The sequence below is a fragment of the Gymnogyps californianus genome, chromosome Z (assembly GCF_018139145.2).
Source record: "Gymnogyps californianus isolate 813 chromosome Z, ASM1813914v2, whole genome shotgun sequence".
NCBI classification, from domain to species: Eukaryota; Metazoa; Chordata; class Aves; order Accipitriformes; family Cathartidae; genus Gymnogyps; species Gymnogyps californianus.
In genome coordinates, this window is record NC_059500.1 from 55990629 (window position 1) to 56010066 (window position 19438).

General features: G+C 40.6%; 1 protein-coding gene across 1 annotated transcript in view; it reads left to right on the plus strand.

Annotated features, from left to right (window-relative positions):
- Window positions 1–19438, plus strand: part of PGM5 (phosphoglucomutase 5) — a 78682-nt gene that overhangs the window by 53703 nt on the left and 5541 nt on the right. Inside the window, exons 8-10 of the mRNA XM_050913337.1 lie at window positions 3742–3877; window positions 4852–5035; window positions 11472–11606. Of these exons, the coding sequence (XP_050769294.1) occupies window positions 3742–3877; window positions 4852–5035; window positions 11472–11606 (455 nt within the window). The remainder of the gene's footprint in view (window positions 1–3741; window positions 3878–4851; window positions 5036–11471; window positions 11607–19438) is intronic.

Sequence of the window (19438 nt, forward strand, 5' to 3'; positions counted from 1 at the left end):
ATCTGTATGTCCTCCTGAAGGACACACAAGGACGCAGCACATGCCAAAGCTGCTAAAAAGATCGGAAGAATAATATGTGTATACACTCATCCCTCTTCATACAGATTTATGAGCTTAAGCCATGCCAGAACAAGGCTTGGAGCACAACAGAGAGCTTTCCAAAAATTCTTCTGTCCATGTTTCACTGGACCATTTTGGTTCAATGAAACATACTCGAAGTGTTTGTTAAGTCAAAACTCCTCTCTTCTTTGGTGTTCAGTTTAGACTGTTGCACAGATGTCATGATGTATAGACCATTTTGCTGAATGAATGCTGTGCCTTTCACTGTACGATTTGTTGGCCTGCAGTCTGCAGAGTGTTACACAATAGGAGAGTAAATGATTGTTTACATGGGAACAAATTGCTGATGTGTTTAGCTCAATACCATGTCTCCACTTCTTCCTGGTGTCTGTTGAGACACTTAAGCCATTTAAGTTGCTGATAATATCAGCAAAAGACATGACGTTTTAGGTGAAATTGAATTTTTCAGTGCTAAGCATGAATGGCTGAAAGGAGAGGCAAGCAGGTTAAGAAGGAACAACCATGGTGCGGTGAGCTTGCTGTTACCAGGGCCCTGCCCAGCCCCCCGGGGCTCCCCGACCCTGCCCATGGCCCAGGACCCCACGTCAGCCCCTGGGGCTGTCAGTGCCTCCCCAGTGACGCTGCAGCAGGGCCGGTCTTCAGCTCCCCACAGCCCGGCCCTGCCTGGCCATGAGCCCCTCGAGCCAGGCCTACCCATGGGTCCCGCATCCTGGCCTGGCCTCAGCCCATCCTCGTCCCCAGGGAGGTGCCTGATGCGCGGGGCTGGGGCTGCCCCGGTGCCCCTGGCTGCCCTGCTCCTGGCTGCGGCGGTGGGATGGGTCCTGGCTGCCAGGCCCTGCCCTGCCACCTTGGGGGAGCCCCCAATGCTCCCAGTCCCCAGGGAGCCCCCAACCCCTCTGGTGACCCGATGGCTTTTGCTGCTGCTACCAGAGGAACAATGGATGCTGGTCGCAAGTGACAGCTCTATTCTAGGTCTCTCTTTTGGTGGCAGTGGCAGAAACCTGCACCACTGTCTAGGAACAGACTCTTGGCTACAGTAACAATGATCGTGACCATGCCATCTGCTTTGCCGATGAGTTAGCTGACTTTACTATCAATAGGCTGTATTGCAGGTGTTTCTGTGGAAGGCATCCTTCAGCTGATCTAGCGTGTTATCACAACGAGGGAGTAGAAAAGGTGAGGACCTGATTGCCTGAAGGGCTGACTTCCTGTGGAGGGACATTTGTTTTCCTTTCTTATCTGAAGCTGTTTGCAAAGCTATGAGAGCTCATAAATAACTCTACCCTTTTTCTTCTGTTTAGTTGGCACTCCATGCTTCCACAGCACCCGGGACTCTGGAGCAGGGAACAGCGTGAGCTGTCACTCTTCCTACAGCAGGTCCTTGAGGACCAGCCCATAGCTCTGGCCGTTGTAATAGGAGACTGCCCTTGTTGCAGAGAGCTCACAGGTTACAGATCAAGGCAGATAAAAAGTGGCAGAAAGGAGATATTCTTACTATCATGACAGCTATTTTGCAAATGCAAAGGAACGTTACCGTCTGTCTCAGCTCCTAAATCCATCTACAGTATTCAATGTCCTTGTTTTCTGCATTACCTAACTCATACACACAAACATAATCTTCATCTAAGTCTTTTTCCTCTTCGCAAGTCTTCAATAATCTTTCCTATACAGCTCTGACATTGTGCTGAAATAGTAATTTGCATTTAGTTAACTCTGTGGTAGTTAACTTGCTTAATGTTAGATTCAGGGTGTTGCCTACACCCCCAGGGCTGAACGTAACACAAGAAGACTAAGTGGGAGGCAGAGCTGTGGTAGGCCCAGGATGATGGGCTCTTAGCAAGTGTGTATGAGTAGCAGCTGCTACCATGACTGTTGCTCTGTCCCACGAAGAGGGACTACAAGTCGAAGGCAGCAGCAGTGACTGGAAGATGGACATCAAGACTGAATCCTAGGAATCACAGTGGCTCTCTGCACATCTTGCTGTTTTCCTTATATGTCTTTAATTTTCTGCTGACAGTTTTTCACAGGATTAACAGCTTCAGTGCGTCAATTTATATTACGGAACCATGTCCTCTGCCAGTAGCAAAACACAGCCGTTTTTGACAGATGACTGTGTAGACCTTGCAGGCTGTTATGTAAAACCACAGCACTGCAAAGCACTTTGCTGCCACAGGATTTTTGTGTTTGAGGAAGGAGGATATTTCATAAAACAGCTTTTTAGCCTGACTTTTTAGATTCCTCTCCGGAGGATTTTGCTAAGTATCTTCTAAGGGCACAGATAGTCCGACTGGTTGCCTTCCTGATTGGTAGGTAATTCATGGAGGAAACAAAACTTGTGAATTACTGCACTTGCTTTGTACTCAACGTTTCAATAATGTGTGACTAGACAGAAAATAATAAGGTTGCAGCTAACAAACTTCAACCAAATCTAGTATTATTATGCCAGAACAATGGCCACATATTTGATGTCTCTTCAAGTTTCTTATGTCTATTAACTTATGTAGTTGTCATCAGTATCTACTGAGTGTCAGATATCTTGGATCTTACTTTGTGTTAATTCTCATGCATGTTTCCTTGTCGTTTTTTGGTAATCTGGGTTAGATACATATTGCCACAAAAGCTTGTTCTAAATTATCCCAAAGGAGAGGGCACTTGCTGAGATGACCAAGAACCTTCCCATGAAACAGTCTTTTGTTAGAAAATACTAATTTTATTGAAACTTTTTGCTGATTGATACATTCCAGTTTTAACAGGCAGAGCTTAGCTTCATAGAAATATTTCTGGTTAAGGTACGTTACATGTCTATTGCAGGGCAGCCTATTACTCCAAGTCGGCATTTTGGCTTTGGACATGGGAAGTGCAAGATCAAGTCTGTGCTCTTTTGAATTCAGATAATAGACTTGAACTTGTGCCTCGCATATCTAAGAGTATGTGCTAAATCCCGTGGAGTATTCCAAAATTGTTCTTAGTCTCCGTTGTTGGATCAATTTCTCTCCTCATAAGTATAAACCTAGGAAGGGATTTAGATCTGAGCATCCAAACATCTTTACCAGTGAGAGACATGGAGAAATACAGAAAGGGGAAAAAGTGCTATTCTCTCGTTTGGGGTTTTTCTTCCAGAAACATTTTTTCAGGCTCTTGTTTTTTGTCCTGATGGGAGGTCATGAACATTCTGGAAATCTTCATTTTTCATGGAATGGGAAAATTCTTTCTTTGCAGCTTGACAGATGAACATCTGCAGAGATAAGGAGATTCTGTTGAACTTAATTCACATAACTCAGAACACTCTGGTTCATGGCCAGGGGTTTGCCATGTCTAGCCCAGTTCTGGGAAACAGTACCAGAGGTGTGAAAACACCCTGTATGTCAGTGAGCAGGAATCATGACTAAAAATGTTTTCCTACTGCTACCATTTCTATTCAAATACTTCTGCATCTTTTTATTTAACCTTAGGAGTATGGACTTCGTCGTATGTAAATAAATTGCATTTTAAACATTAGTTCTGGTTGTCTGTCTGGAAGATATCAGAGTTGCTGAGGTTAGTACTGTTGATTACCGTTATGTGACATACAAAGTTAAATGAGACATTTGCCCAGCCTCTTTACCTTGTTTTCTGATTTGCAGTGATACCAAATAATGTGCTTTACGTATGTCTCTTCAGGGTCTGATCACCTTCGAGAGAAAGATGGACTATGGGCTGTGCTAGTTTGGCTTTCAATCCTAGCAGCTCGAAAGCAGAGTGTGGAGGAGATTGTCAGGGATCACTGGACAAAATTTGGCCGACACTACTACTGCAGGTGAGAAAAAGGAGGAAAAGGCACAGGAACTTATGCAGTTGGTAGGACAATTCTGCTACAACCATGGCTTGTTTAGCTGTGCTCAGCTACATTTAGGTGTACATTTGCTGTGTCCACAGAATGAAAATCTGCCACAGATTGGCAGGTTTTTTCTGATGAGTAAGTGGCAGCGGAATTTATTTACTTACTGAAGGAGCAGCATGTATATGTCACTTCTAGTATATGAGTAATTGAATTTTCTGATATTGAATAGCAGAAAGATTTGAATTATTTACTTGTGGAATCTGTAGGCATAGCTCGTTACATGGCGTTGGAAAAAAATCAAAACCCCTGCAAGATTTACTCCTGCATTTATTTCTGTATGTGCTTCCATGTGACAGTGTTTTAGTGAGAACTGGAACTATGCCTACTCTTAATTCAGGAGAACTCCTCCGAAGATCCGAACATTTACTGTTTTTTATTAAGGTCTCAAAAGGGTGAATTCTAACTGTCATTTACATCTTAGCTTCTGCCTCACTTTTTCTCTCAGAATAGACTTAAGCCAGAGGAGTTCACATATCCGTAAGGTCCTTTGCACACATCTGTTCCTCAAAACTTGTAGCAATGTTTTCTGTATTTCACTTGGCTGTTGAGCACTGCACTGATTGTGTCCTTAATCTCAGAAAGCTAGCTGTGTATTGATGACATTTTCTATGCTACTTCAGAAACTGTGCGTTTTCTAAATGATTTCTGTTGACTCAGAGTCAGATGGCCAGTGTAGAACTGTGGTGCACGCGCATAATGGTCAGATTGCACAGGACTTCCATGTGCGTGCTGGTTTAATTTGCAGTCAGTACTTCAGTGGTCCACCTCTGATTTTTGAAGTAAGCAGTAAATTGCTAATTCTGAGTATATTGAGTTCTGTGAAACCAGAACTGTTTTCTCAGCTGTAGGGGACTTACTTCTTGGTTCTGCTTCTTTTATATATGTGCAAGGTTTGATTATGAAGCACTGGAACCCAGAACAGCATATTTCATAATGAGAGACCTGGAAGCTTTGATCACTGACAAATCGTTCAGCCATCAGCAGTTTGCTGTGGGTAACAATATCTACAGTGTGGAAAGAACAGACAGCTTTGAGTACATAGATCCTGTGGATGGCACTGTGACCAAAAGACAGGTATGACTGTGGTGATGGAGCACCAAAGTTTTGCAACTGTCATATTGTCTCTAACAGTGTTGTTTCTAACGTTCAGCTGGCAAGCCTCTCCATTTATTTATAGGATGGTGTTTTCTTTACTCTGATAGATACCACATTTCCTACTTAAGATTAGCTCGGTCTGGATAAGATAATCCACCTCTGGTTTAGCTTGCACTTGCTGCGCATAACTGGAGGCAGTAGTGTTGTAGAGAATATAGGAGGGGTTGGAGTCCCTGTTGACAGCAATGCATGTATAGGGAGGGTTCCCTTTCCTGAACAATGCAAAGTGTCATGTAGAAAGACAGTCTTTCCTTTTTCTGTTTTCCATCTGAAATCTCTACTTGCTATACATTACAAAAAAAGTTAAAATTTTCTGGCTCTTGGTGACCCACAGGATTTGCATAATTAAGGCACAAGATCTGTTGTAGCCAATAGCATGCAGAAGACTTTAGCGGATTGTACCAAATGTAGGCACGTTTGACTTCTCTAGCCCAAGTGACCGGTTCTGTGTTTCTTCTGGGCTCTGTCCATGATCAGATTCCTTAGCTATCAAGAACTGCAGTTCAAACTGAGCCTTCAGTGTTTTGCAATTCATGATGTGCTCAAAAGTAACCATGTACTTCTGCCAGGTGTAAATGTATATTCAAACATCTTGAATATGAGCTATGACTCATATTAAAAAGTGTTCTGATGTTATGCTGTTTATTTTTATTGTCCTGTTTTCTCTGGTTTGTAAATTACTTGACCTGACCAGACCCTAGCAAATGATATTACAAGCCATTAAAACTATTGTCATGCCATTCTCCTCAGAGTCTTTATAGTTTCCATTCATCATTGCATCCAGAAAACATAAGCAGCCCACCTGCCACTGAGCTACTCTCTTTGTGCATATTACTGCTGAAACAAGATACGAGGATATTGTTATATCAAGTGCACTGGAAAATTACAGGCACGGCAGACTTGTGGCCCTTGTACTTTTAAAAAACAGCTTGTGAATTTTCAGTGCACTTCTCTTTCCCTTAATTTTCATCAAAAGCCCTTGTCCTAAATTGGAATATAATTGCTAATCATATCACCATGTAACACAAACAGAGAAACATGACTTGGCCTGTTTTCAAATGGACTCTGAAAGTGAGCCCATAAAACCAGAAAGCATGTTTTTTCATAGGGAGAAGCACGTATTTATTGAGAATACAGTTCAACCCATTTGTCTTTTGGCAAGGACACATTCCTAGCTCCATGTGTCTGCAGCCTCAGTGGGATTCTCCAAGCACAATAAAATAAAAGAGGACATTGATCCACGCAAATGAAACAACAGTTCACTGCTGCCATTTTCCTCAGGTAGCTTGCTCTTGATGTAAATGCAGATGCCTCTTTCTGACTGTCATGAGGTTCGTGCAGATTTTTCAGCTATGTTTTCAGGAACCTGTTCAAAGTTTTGTTCCCCAGTAGGTAGGGGAGAGAGATTTATATTCAGTGTAACTGCACTATGTCTCATGAATGAGAAACTGGCTACATGGTAATTAATCAGTGTTAATAAACAGCAGGTTCAGAAAACAAACACAGCAACAACAAAATATGCAGCAAACAATATGCCCAGACCGTAGCTTCTAATTCATTCTGACTATTGAAACCTATGAATGTTGTTTATCACAGTGAAATAATAAGGCATAAAATTAAATGAAACGTTCTGCTGTTCTTGAATGAAACGTTCTGTCCTGTTGTGCTAGCCTTTGCACACAGGAGCACATAACAGTGCTGCTCCTGAGGATCTTGCAAGCCAGAAACAGGACCAGTTGCATTTTTGTGTGAAATTTCAATTAGAAGGATGAGAAGTACAAGTTGCCCGTTATAATGGTTAACTTCGAGCTCTTTAATGAAGCGTTCTTACATTCTGAGATTCACAGAATAAAACTGTGGAGCTTTGTTATTAAAAGTTCGTTAATGTTTTCTTGGTCCTTCGTTAGATTTGGGATGCAAAGGGCTCTGCCTGTAGTCTTGGTTATTTTGCATTTCAGTTTGAGCAAGAGTCAGGAAACAGGCATTGAAAAAATTGGAAAAAAGTTATTTATTTCAGATAACTCTCCAGAGATAAGGCAAAAATTCTTCTCTGTTCAGAATGATATTTCAATCGTGTATCAGCAATAAGGTATTTCCTGTCAGAGTAGCAAGTGTGGCCTCCTATGCCTAGGGGACACTCAAGGGTCCATAGAGAAGCAAATAAAATTTGTGATAATTGCAGTATTTTGAAGTAAATGTATAGCCATTTTACACGCTCCTAATTTATGTATGTCTCTGTGTCTAATATATTGCTGCTAGGTTAGATTTTCTACTGGTGTTACTCCCTGCTGTTATATTTCAGTAACGTTTTTCGAAATCCTAAGATGTTTTGCTTTAAGTTTGCTGCTTAGTCTTGTTCATGCTAACTTATTATGTTAATTTATTATTATTTATTTAGTTATGAAATTGGTAACTGAAAAAAAAACCCCAAACCACTGGAAACCAAACTACGTAGTAAAATATGTAGTAGGTTTAGTTTTCTGAGTACTTCATAGATACTAATACATCAGTAGGCTGTTTAACTGGATTGTAATGTAAAAGAGAGAAATCCCTGTGAAGCTCCATCTCCATCACATCAGCTTCAAAGCCAGTGAGTTAAACACGGAACATAATTTTGTTTCAAAGTTCCCACACAGCTCATTAATAGCCATTAGCAGGCCAAATTTGCCTAAAATAAATATCTGCAGATGTTCAGTGTGGGAGCTGTATTGAACCTTTTCATCTGCTTCCTCCCAGAAAAAAAATTTTCTGTTCCCATAAGAAAACATTATTCTTGTTAGTGACAAATAGTGTGTCCTATTTTATTAAAACTGGAAGTTATTCTGTCCTGTGGGCTTTTCAGTGTGTCACTCTTCTTTCTTTTCCTCTTGTGTTGGTTTATAAGTTCTGCATATAAAATTTTATGTTTCATGGAGCTGACACCTTCTATATGATAAATAGCAAATAAGTGGCTTTAAATTAACAGAGCTTATGTCAGGTGAAAAAATACCATCATGACAAACAGTAAGTAGGCTGCTTGCAATTTCACCAGCTTGCTTTGACTTTGCTGACCACAAAAGCTCAAAAATGTCAAAAAGGAAAACTTCTATATGTTGGACTGGGTATTCTGTAACAAGCAGGGAAAACCTGTTTGGTTTTGCCTTTACAGAAGATGCAGAGTCACAGGTTATTCTCCAGGCAATACTTTTTCGTATTTCTTTGGTAACAGTGTTTTTGGCTGGTTTTTTTGGCTTTAACAAATGTTTGTAACTCACGGCTTTTAGGTATAATTTCCAGAAAACAGTGAGGTATATAAAAATTTAATAGCTCTCATTAATTTCTGTGGCCTTCCTCAGTGAAAAGCTTTGCTAAGTGCTTAAATCACTGTTTCCAAGGGGGAGTCAAAAGTCAGATTTTTTGCTGCTGGTCTCTCTGAAAAATGAGTTAAACTAAATCTCCAGGTGCAAATATCGTGACTTTAAAAGTTGACTTTGACAAGTCCAGCTCTAAAGGCCATTGTTTCCCTCGCATATGATTTCTCCCTGGCACTTAGGATTATTGTTTTTAAGAAGTACACTCACTGTCTCTCTGTAATTCCCTTTTACAGAGTATTTTCAGCTGTATGGCAGGAATCCTAGTCTTACAGACAAGTATTAACTGTCATCATGCATGTGTAAAAATCAGTACTGTCAGTTGTGTGTCCCTGAGAAATGCAAAATGAATGAAATAATAAGCTCAGAAATAGTACAGTGAACTGACTGAATGCTAGTTGTGTGTCTATATACGTTGCATAAACATCCTAAGTGCCATTAACTGTAACATCAAACTGGCTACAGATGCTGTAGTTTCGTGGAGCATTTTTGTGTCATAAAGTTATGGGAAGAGTTATGGGGAGTGTTTATAAATCCTTTTTATTCCGAAGACCATAATTTAATGAGTGCTGAGACTTCAGATGTGCTAAACCAAGTAACAATGTGTTATTGTTATTATTGCCAGATAAACATGGAATATGTGGAAGGGTATTCAAGTGGCCTTGCTAGTCATGTCATTGTGGGAGTTGCTAGGCCTGGCAGGAGCATGCAAAATGCCCGTTTAGTCTTTGGAGCGGAAGACACTCACATGCTCTGATGTTCACACTTTCATTTTGTGCAGATACGTTAGACTCCTTTCCTTCTCTCTTAAAGCTGATTGACATTAATGTTCTGTACTTTGAGCTGCTGGTCCTGAGTTTGACAACTATTTGAAACCAACTATACCCAGAACTGAAAAACTCTACAGTTTATCTTCTTTCTTTTCACTGTCATAAAGTTAAGTGTAATGAGCAATTAGCAAGAGACAACCCCTTGCTCACAGGATCAGATCGTAACAAACTGCTTGTATAATTCAAGGCATCCAAGATGAAATCTTGATTCCATTGAAATCAATGGCAAAACTCCCATTGGCATTGATTGAACCATCTCATTACAAAGTTGGCATAATAGAAAATATTAGAAAAACAGGCTCTAAAGCTCAATCTTCCAAATGTAAACTATTTCTGTTTGTCACTTATGCTGTACATATTGAGACTACTAGATAAATTTATGTTGCCAATACATGTTAAAATTAATATATAATACCATGGTAGCAGCTAAAAAAAGTTTCATGGTATCACCAAAGTTAGAGATGGAAGATATCTCTTAGGCCGTCTAATCCAACCCTTTATCCATGTGGGTTATTTTCCTGTTGTATATTTTCTAGTGTTAATGGGCATTACACAGGAAAGACATGGACCTGTTGGAGCGGGTCCAGAGGAGGGCCACAAAAATGACCAGAGGGATGGAGCACCTCTCCTATGAGGAAAGGCTGAGAGAGTTGAGGTTGTTCAGCCTGGAGAAGAGAAGGCTCTGGGGAGACCTTATTGCAGCCTTTCAGCACTTAAAGCGGGCTTGTGAGAAAGATGGGGACAAACTTTTTAGCAGGGCCTGTTGCGATAGGACAAGGGGTAATGGTTTTAAACTAAAAGAGGGTAGGTTCAGACTAGATATAAGGAAGAGATTTTTTACAATGGGGGTGGTGAAACACTGGAGCAGGTTGCCCAGAGAGGTGGTAGATGCCCCATCCCTGGAAACGTTCAAGGTCAGGTTGGATGAGGCTCTGAGCAACCTGATCTAGTTGAAGATGTCCCTGCTTATTGCAGGGGGCTTGGACTAGACCTTTAAAAGACCCTTCCAACCCAAACCATTCTATGATTCTGTGATTATCAACCAAACAGTGCTTTACAGAGTGCTGAAGATGTTTTGGCATATACCTAAGGAAACAAAGGTTTCTACTTATACTTTAGAATATTGGAGCACTGTGTTGCTAACATCAGTGTCTTCTCAAGCTGCTGATAAAACTGGAAGAATAAAATGCTTCTCTCTTAATTGTCTTCTCTCATTTTTTTAATGGTTTACTGCCCCTTAAACAAAAGTAGCAAGGATCTCAGTTTATGCACTAGCCATTTGCCAACAGCAGGACTAAAAGGGGAAATAAAGTTCAGTGGCATAGCAGAGGTGGCACTTAGCCTAAGGGTACCATTTACAGAAAGGGAACTACATTGCATGTTCGTGCAGAGTTGGTAGAGTATTGAAACACTACAACTATCTAACTCTGCAATTTAGTCCTTTAGCCTTAATGGCCTTCCCGTACAGAAAGTCTGTCTGCTATGGATCTAAGTATATGGTCTGTGGTCTGTAGAAGAATGTGTTCATATATACAGTACGAAAGGGGGGAGGAGGAAAGAAAAAAAGAGGTGAAGATGGGAGCAAAGAGCAAATTCACAGTTAATTAATAATAAATCCTTTTTATTCTACACACAGTTAATGTGCATTAATTAGTCTACTTGAAATTAATTAACACCTTCCTTAAATTAAGTTTCCCAAGTTGTACTACAGACTCTTGTTGAAATTCTTGTAATCAGATATTGATGCATGGTCTATGAGGTGTAGCAACTGATCCTGTCTTTTGTATTCATTATTGACAACTGTTTTTTGATCTTGGGATCCTGTAGCTATTTCTTAGGCCACTGATCCTTGCTGATCTTATGACTATTTCTCAGGCCATTGATTTTGTGGTCTGCCACACAGAACAAGGACAAATCAGCTGAAGAAAATAAAAACAGCAGTAAGAGAGTCCTTGTTATGAGAAGTGGGAGGGAATACACAAGATCATTTCTAGTCTTTGGACGGGGGAAAAAGAGTAATAAGTGAGTTGTCCAAAGTTACAGGGAAAGAAGAATTGCATCCAAATGACTCCTCCTTTCACTTTTTATTTTAAAGCAGTGAACTGTGATTTGCAAAGGTACATTTGGTGATTTGCATGCCACCTTACATATATGCTGCTCCTTCTTCTCCCATAGGGGCTGCGGATTATTTTTTCAGATGCTTCCAGGCTCATATTCAGAATGAGTGCTTCTAGCCATGTGAGAGCTACTCTCCGGATCTATGCAGAAAGTTATGAAAAGGATCCTAGCCAACACAATAAGGAACCACAGGTAATGAAATAACATTGTAATAAGTCGGTAAGTAATGCACTTCCTCTGTAATAGCAATGGCTACAGGTTCTCATCTTTTATCAGAAGGAACACTCAGCACTTTGACCCCTGTGGATGATTTTCCTAATCACGTGACTGTACATGTTTTGAGGCAGGACTAGCAGTTTTAATATATGTTTGTGTAATATCTAACACAACAGGAATGTCAAGGGCTGAGATACCTGGTGATAAATGCTGGGCAATGACTTTTAGTCTGTTAAGAGAAGCCATGCTAGTTTTAATTTTTCACTCATTTTATTGCAAGTGTTGTAATCTGAGTTATAGAACAGTATTAAAAAAAAGATAATTATTTTTCAAGCCGGTTATCTGGGGATCACTTAGTTACGGCATCCCAGGGATTCCTCACGATGAGAGTACAGTTAGGAAATACGGATGCCAGAGTGTAAACAATGTAGGGATTCCTTGTAAGGGAAAGACTTGCAGCTGTCTGAGAATTATCTCATATCATAACCAGACTCTTTCCTAAGAAGAGTGAGCATTGAGAGCAAGTTGCAGTATAGTCCAGCAGACGCCTAAAACAATTCATAATATAAATCACATTTCAAACTCTCAGATTTTTCCCAGTTAAGCATGTGTGATATACAACAAGAGAGGACTAAGGATGTTTCATGGAAGAGAGGATAAGCATTTGGCTTGTCATAAATCAAAACCCTGTAGTTTGAAGTCCCATGTAGTTATGTATTCATGACTGGAATACAAATGCAAATTTCCCAAAACATAAAAGCTGTCAAATGCATTTGAGCCCTAGGTAAATGTCTGACATTGTTTTTTCATGAGATTCCCACCATAAACTTAGCGAGCTTCTTCTTATGCTATTAAACAATTGTCTATCAGTCATGAAAAGTGCTTCAGTTTTTCCAGAAATGTTGCAGACTTCATTCCTGCAGATGTGATCTATTAATTTTATTTGCTTTTTCTTAAAGTAACAGTTTGCATCCTCAGTAACTCCTTGGGTAGAATACTTAAAATGTTAAGCCTTCATCAGAGTAAAGGACCATTTTTTAGCAATTTTGTTGTTTTTCTGTGCATCCAGATTTAGCCAGCTAGCAGGTTCATAAATATATTTTGACCAAGGAAGAACACTGCTACAATCCCATTCGCACTTGCACTGTATTGGGTTTGCATGGCAAGGTTTTGGTAGCAGGGGTTTGCAGGGTGGCTTCTGTGAGAAGACACCAGAAGCTGCCCCCATGTTGAATGGAGCCAGTTCCAGCTGGCTCCTAGATGGACCTACCACTGGTCAAAGCTGAGCCGATCAGCAATGTGGGTAGCCCCTCTGTGATGACATATTTAAGAAGGGTAAGAAACACTGTGCAACAGCAGCAGGGAGGGAGGAGTGAGAATATGCGGGAGAAACAACTATGCAGACACCAAGGTCAGTGAAGAATGGAGGGGGAGTGATAGAGCGGCTTGGTGGGCACCTGGCATCCAGCCACGGTCAATGCACCACAGCTATGTCAAATTTTGTCACAGCACAAATTTTTTATCAGTTGCAATTAAGCTGACCATTTTAAATATGATTCTTGGTGCTATGTAGGCAAGGCATAGATGAAATGAAAATAAGTCATGGTAAGAGACAGACTAAGAGTTCATTTTAGAGGTTTGCAGTGGACTTACAGTAGCCTTGTGATATGTGACACAAAAAGTGTGATCTGAACATCTTTCCTGTGTAACGAATCCCAACAAAAAATACTAGAAAACGATAGAGCATATACTTGCAGCATTCATCTAGCTAAACTTTTGACTATTTAATTACAAATGTGAATGTGCCTTTTAAAATGGAATCCTTTTTGCGTCAACGGATTGTTCTACTTCACTTGTTGCAAGGTATGCAATATGAGAGAAGTGACATGCTAGCAGAGTTCAGGCTTGTGTGTCTCCAAAAGTAACCTACAATCAATGCCCAGTATTTAACACTTGTTTTTTCAAATGAGTGGACAATAGCAAATGTTCTTAGTGAATTTTCCACTTGTGAAGAGACTAGATTGAGGGTGCAGAGATTATCCTCAGAAAATGAGGCATGTGCTGCCCTACTGTTACATTTCATCTCCGTTCTGCATGGATTTGCTTGAGAGAGGTGCATAAAGTCCACTGCAAGGGTCTAGTGACCTCACCAGCAACACAGACTGTGTCCAGGGAGCAGCAAGAATGGGGCAGCTGCACAAGGTGATAGGAGCCAGGCACCCAGAGCAGCTACAGCACAGGCAGTGCCCTCATTGTCCAGGGGACAGTCCCACAGTAGGCAAGTGGAGCGGGCAGAGCAAGGCTCTGGTAACAAGCTCCATCGACCATCCCAGATAAGGCAAGTGATGGGTCAGGTTCAGGGTCCATCTGGAGCAGCAGAAGATGGGACCAGAGACAGGGCTGGAGACAAGGCAACAGTGTGGGTCCATCCAGGAGACAGCGCCAAAGTCAGAACTGGAGACGAGCTACAATGTACATCCAAGGGGTCCTTCAGGGAGAGAAGCTACCTATAGCTCAGGTCTAAGGTCCACCCAGGCAGCAGAGCCAGAGGTGAGTCCGGAGACACGCACTCATACGGCATAGCTCAGGCAGGGGCTAACACCCCTGGGGCAGGCTGAAATGGGCCATGTGAGCCCATGGGCAGGGTGCAGGGGGGAGTCCCCAGGGGAGACTGGGCAGGGCCAGTAGGGCTTATCACTGCCCTCGGGGCTTTCAGAGTCTGGTCTTCTATTCTAGACACCAAAAGGGTCTGTTATTCCTAGGGACAGAAAAAAGGCTGGAAGGTTTTTTTCTGTACATGTACCAGAGCCTGTCAGATTGTTACACTTTTGGCTGTTTATCCAGGATATTCACTAGTGAACAGATAATCCCAGGGGTATAAACGTCATTGCCTTGAAACTTGTTGCAGGGACTTTCCTGCATTCATGCAGTGCAGACAGACCTTTTAACATCCAGACTGCCTCGGGAAATACATAGTACTGTAAACACTCTCCTCATCTCTTGCCATGTGCACAAAGTCTGGGACAAATAGCAGTTTCATCTTGATTAACGCAATAAATTCTTTCTCTGATTTCTCATTGTATAGTATTGCACAGTTCCCACTGCTCCTCTTTCCTTGCCCTGGCTGGATACATTGCCAACAACATGAGGGCATTGGGACCTGCAAGGCCATAGATTGTATCCCACAGGCAGATGGTGGATTTCAAGGGAGTACATAAATTTGGTTTCAGGAGATCCTCATGTTAGTACAAAAATAACTCAAAATTTCTCAGAACATTTGATAATCTTCAGTGGAATATGTGGAAGAGAGTGAATAGCAAACACTTTCTTCAGAAAACAGCATTGCTGGGGAGGGGTGGCATACTTTTCCTGATATTGTAATGCCTTTATTGTTTAGTTTGCTTTGAGATTCATGCTGACACGTGTACCTCTAGAAGAGCTGTGACAGATTTGAAGTTTTAAGTACTTTGTTTCCTACTTGCTTTCAGTAATAGAGGCATAGTCAACATATTCGTAAGTGACCAGTTTATTCAAAGAGCTCCAACGTAAAGAAGTATGTAAAGTATATACCTTATATATAGTATTTAAGGATATTGTTACATTTGGGATAAATGCTTATTTTTCTTTAAGTGTCGTTGATCTTTGTAATTGGGTAGATGACTACCTGTCGCTTCTGTATCATTGCACTCTGCCTGGAACAGCTGATCATGAAAAACTCCCTTCCATACTTTTTATATCATAAACCAAGACATAAAATTATTTGATGATTGGCTGCTTAAGTACATACTTGGTTGCTTCTCCTTATTGGACCATGTCCTTCCAGTACCTTCTTTTCGTTGTTTACATAGACAAGTGGAAGATGAATGCTTTGCATTGCTCCATGTTTTTGCCTGGTGACAATTCCAGTCAATACCTGAAATGAAAGGCAAAAATACCTTGAGACATCTTTTTGGCTCTTTTTCACAAGAAATAAATCTCTCTGTCTTGATAGACAACTCATTTATATTGGAAGTTACAGTGCCATTTTGTGGAATCATTGTGGTAACTAGCTTGAGTTTGCCTCATATCAGCATCCTTTTTTTTTCCCTTTCCTTTCGGACAAAGCCTTTTGCAAAATTCATCAACCAACTTTTCAGCAGTTTTCAAGTTTTTCTAGTTTGCTTCTGTTCTCTTTGACAGTATAACTGCTGATGGTGAATCTTCCACAGATAAGCAGAAATCTAAACCACACCTTCCAATATGCATGCTGAGACATGCATATTGTCCTGAAACACCAGTATGACATTATGGCACTTTCTGAGTTAAGTGTTAACTGAGACATATTGTAAAGACAATATATACAGGTACATTTCTTTTAAAAACAACTGTTTGCTTGAGGTAGACAGAATTAATCATTCACATTAGAGGTGCTGTACTTCTGTGGATGACCATAACTCCTTTTCCACAAAAGGCTGGACCAGACAATCTTTTGAAGTCCCTTCCCACCTGGACTGTTCTATGATGAAGCCTTGTCCAGAATAAAATTTGGACAAAGATCTGTAACAATGCTCAATATCATCCAGGTTCAACTACTGTGAGCATGCTAGCTATAGGCCCTACTTTGGTTTGATACCCAACAGAAAGCCTGACATACTTTGAAGCACTATTGGGGCTGCTCAAAGCTGTGCCTTTTGATTTTGTCCCCAGGGAGCCATTCAAGTGAGTGGTGCTCAAGTGAAGCTCTCCTCGTACTTTCTTGTGCTTCAGTACTGTGTAACTGCATGAGTCTTACAGGAAGAGCTGATATTCAGGCCTTACTGCCTTTAAGTGTCTATTTTCCTTCAGAAACATTAGAGCTTCCATAAGAGCATTCTTGTAACCAGACAGGCTCGTAAGGACCTTTTGTTCCAATTTATATGTAGGCCAAACAGTAGCTATTAATGAATGTAAGGGTCACCCAAATCTTATTTTAGTAGTGTCTTTCATCATACAATTAATTGGTAATACTTTATACCTAGAATAAATTAAGCACAGACAACTGCCTGATCAACAACATAAGAGTCCAAGGGAAAGTAGTAAAATATGCCAATAATTAGAAGTCCGAGATCATAGATAAATGTGAATAGCGGTGGCTTCTGGCTGTTGAATGATCTGTTGAAGGAAATTGGCGGAAGCAGCTTCATGGTCACCTGGGAGATAAGGAGTGGCTACTTTTTTTCTGTGAGTAGTTCAGTTCTTTGTATAAGCCAGTATCAACAGGAGTGAAAATTAGGAGCAATAAAGAAAAATGACCATCATACTCTGTGCAAAGTATATTAAAAACAATTCAATGTAAGCATTTTAAAATTACATAATTTATAATGGTGATGCAATCTAGTTCTAAAACAAAGTCTTGAAAACAATGCCCAATGCTTTTCTAAAACTGGAATGTTCCCCTTAGAATGGAAGACCACTCTGTTGGTGCTTTTTGTCACTGGTGATGCCCCTCGTCACTGTGCATTCCTGAGAAAATTGCTTTCCAGCTGACGTGGAAGTTTTCCTTAAAAAGACGATTTCTTTGGTTTTAACCAGTCAAATAATAGGCATCCAACTAGCAATTTCAGGAAGTTCATTTCATTATAACAAATGACAGACTTCTGTCTGAAGTCTTGGACCTTTATGCGTTGGCATGTATCTTTTTCTAAAGTTAATAGAGTTATTAGCTGTGCTAAATTTAACACAGATGGAAAATCTAGAGATATGTTCAATGGGCATGAAGTACTAAAATAAGAGTTTATTGACCTTTAGGCTCATTTATAGCCTCATTTTATAGATCAACTCATTATTCGTTGTTTGCAGATCCTGACACATGGTTAATATCTTCTTGTCCTTTGTCTAGCCACCTGGATATATTATCAAACTTGGATAAGATTCAAACAGGAAGTTTCATAGACGAAGACCAAGAAAGAAATGACTTGTTACACAGAGCTGTTTTGAATTGTTTTATTTGTAAATCCAATGTGTCCTTCAACAACATAGTTGTGCTGCTGTTGCAGGATAAGTGCCCTGGGAATTGTGTAGTGAGTAATCGGGATTGTTCTGAATAGGGACTAACTAGCTCTGTTTACAGTATGTTATTATTCATTATATGAATAGCAACAGCAATAAATAGGTGTTGTCATAGACCTGTGCAGTCTATATCAGGTACTCTTTAAACGGGATGCAGGGAATGACAAATGCTGCAATTACTTTTGCCAAAGACTAGTGAACTATGTGCTAGTTTAGCTACAACATCATTAGATTAGCTGTAGCCAAGCAAAGATTTTGGGCCAGGAGTTGTTTCTTTGTGTTTTTGTCCAAAAAGGCATGCCAATTAAAAGAAAAATCATTGGGCTAAAAAGTGTCTTGATCATGAAAGACTGATTTTCTGAAACAATTTTTGAATGGCAAGTAGCAGAAGAAAAAACAAACTGATTTTCAGGTGGACCTTGGTTGGTATATGAAAGGATTATGATGATATATGGTTGTATATATAGTAATTATATAAAGCAATTGTTTATGGTGTGAGTTTGTCCATCAGCAGGGAACCGAAGTCAATAACCCAGAAGTCCTTGTGTCTAATATCACTTAATAGGGATAAAATTAAAGGTTTCTATATGGTGCTGTCAAGACACTCTTACAACCCTAAGCACAAGTGCAGTTTGCTAGAGAATTATTGCCTCTTCGTTTACTTTCAAAGCATTGGGTCTTTTAGCATGGCTCTGGTTGGCTATTAAAACATACAGTACAGTCCAGAGAAATCATATAAAGTTTTGCCTTTACTATTAAAATGCATAAGATTTTCTTTGAGGGGACGTGGGATTTCCATCTGTTTGATCACACTCTTAGCTAACACAGCATGTTTGTGCTATTCAGGTAATTTAGCTTCTGATTCTGCCCAAAGCCATACAGTGAACAAATTTTAAATCAGCTGGAACATAGGAAAAATACTTCATGTGGCAGTAATTATAAAGTATTTCATGCATCAAGGAAAGGAGTTCATTAAACCTAATCTTCACTCAAAGCTCTTTGGATATACTAGAAAAGAACTAATCTGTTGCAAATGTAGATGTTTCTGTGCACCACTCAGTCTACATTTTCCTCCCGTCTTTTTCACCGCTCATGCCTGCCCTCCTCTATTGCTGGGGGCAGAACAGCTGGCCTCCTGACCTTTATTGTAATTTTATGTGAGTTAGCAGGCAGACCATGCACAAGAGTAAAGAGGTCAGTTCTCTTTTTCCCACAGCAAGTGTGCTCCTTCATGGTAATAAAGTGAACACCACCAGTGCTGTGATGATACAGAGCCAGTCCAGTTTGTTCCACGATGAACCAGGCTATCCACATTGCTTAGATCTTCTAGGATGGGTGGCTGTAGCATAAACCTTTCCAAAGACTTCTGTTTTTTGGAATGCAAGACCCAAGCAGGCATGCTGAGCTGAGCTGAGCTATGTGTTGAGCCCTATGGCAGAAGCCCTGCAGGAGGTACAGCTGTGGTGCCAGACTCTGTCATCTTAGTGCTGAGCTCACTTTGTAGTTGTTTCAGTCCATTCTTTGTGTCTCTTCCATCACTTTAGTGTTGCTTTGTAAGTGTATTGGTTTGACTTTTAAAGTGCATTACAGCCAAAGGAAAAGCTCCTTCTAATAGGTAAGACCATCAAAACATGTTTTGGGGGATTTGCCCCTCTTTTCTGCCTTCCTTTTTCTTTCCCTTAGTTCATGTGATAGTGATTCCGTTGCCCATGTTACAAAGGGCTAGCAGCAGCTTTAAGCAGTCACATCAAGTGAGGGAAAATGACGTGGGAGTAGGAAGA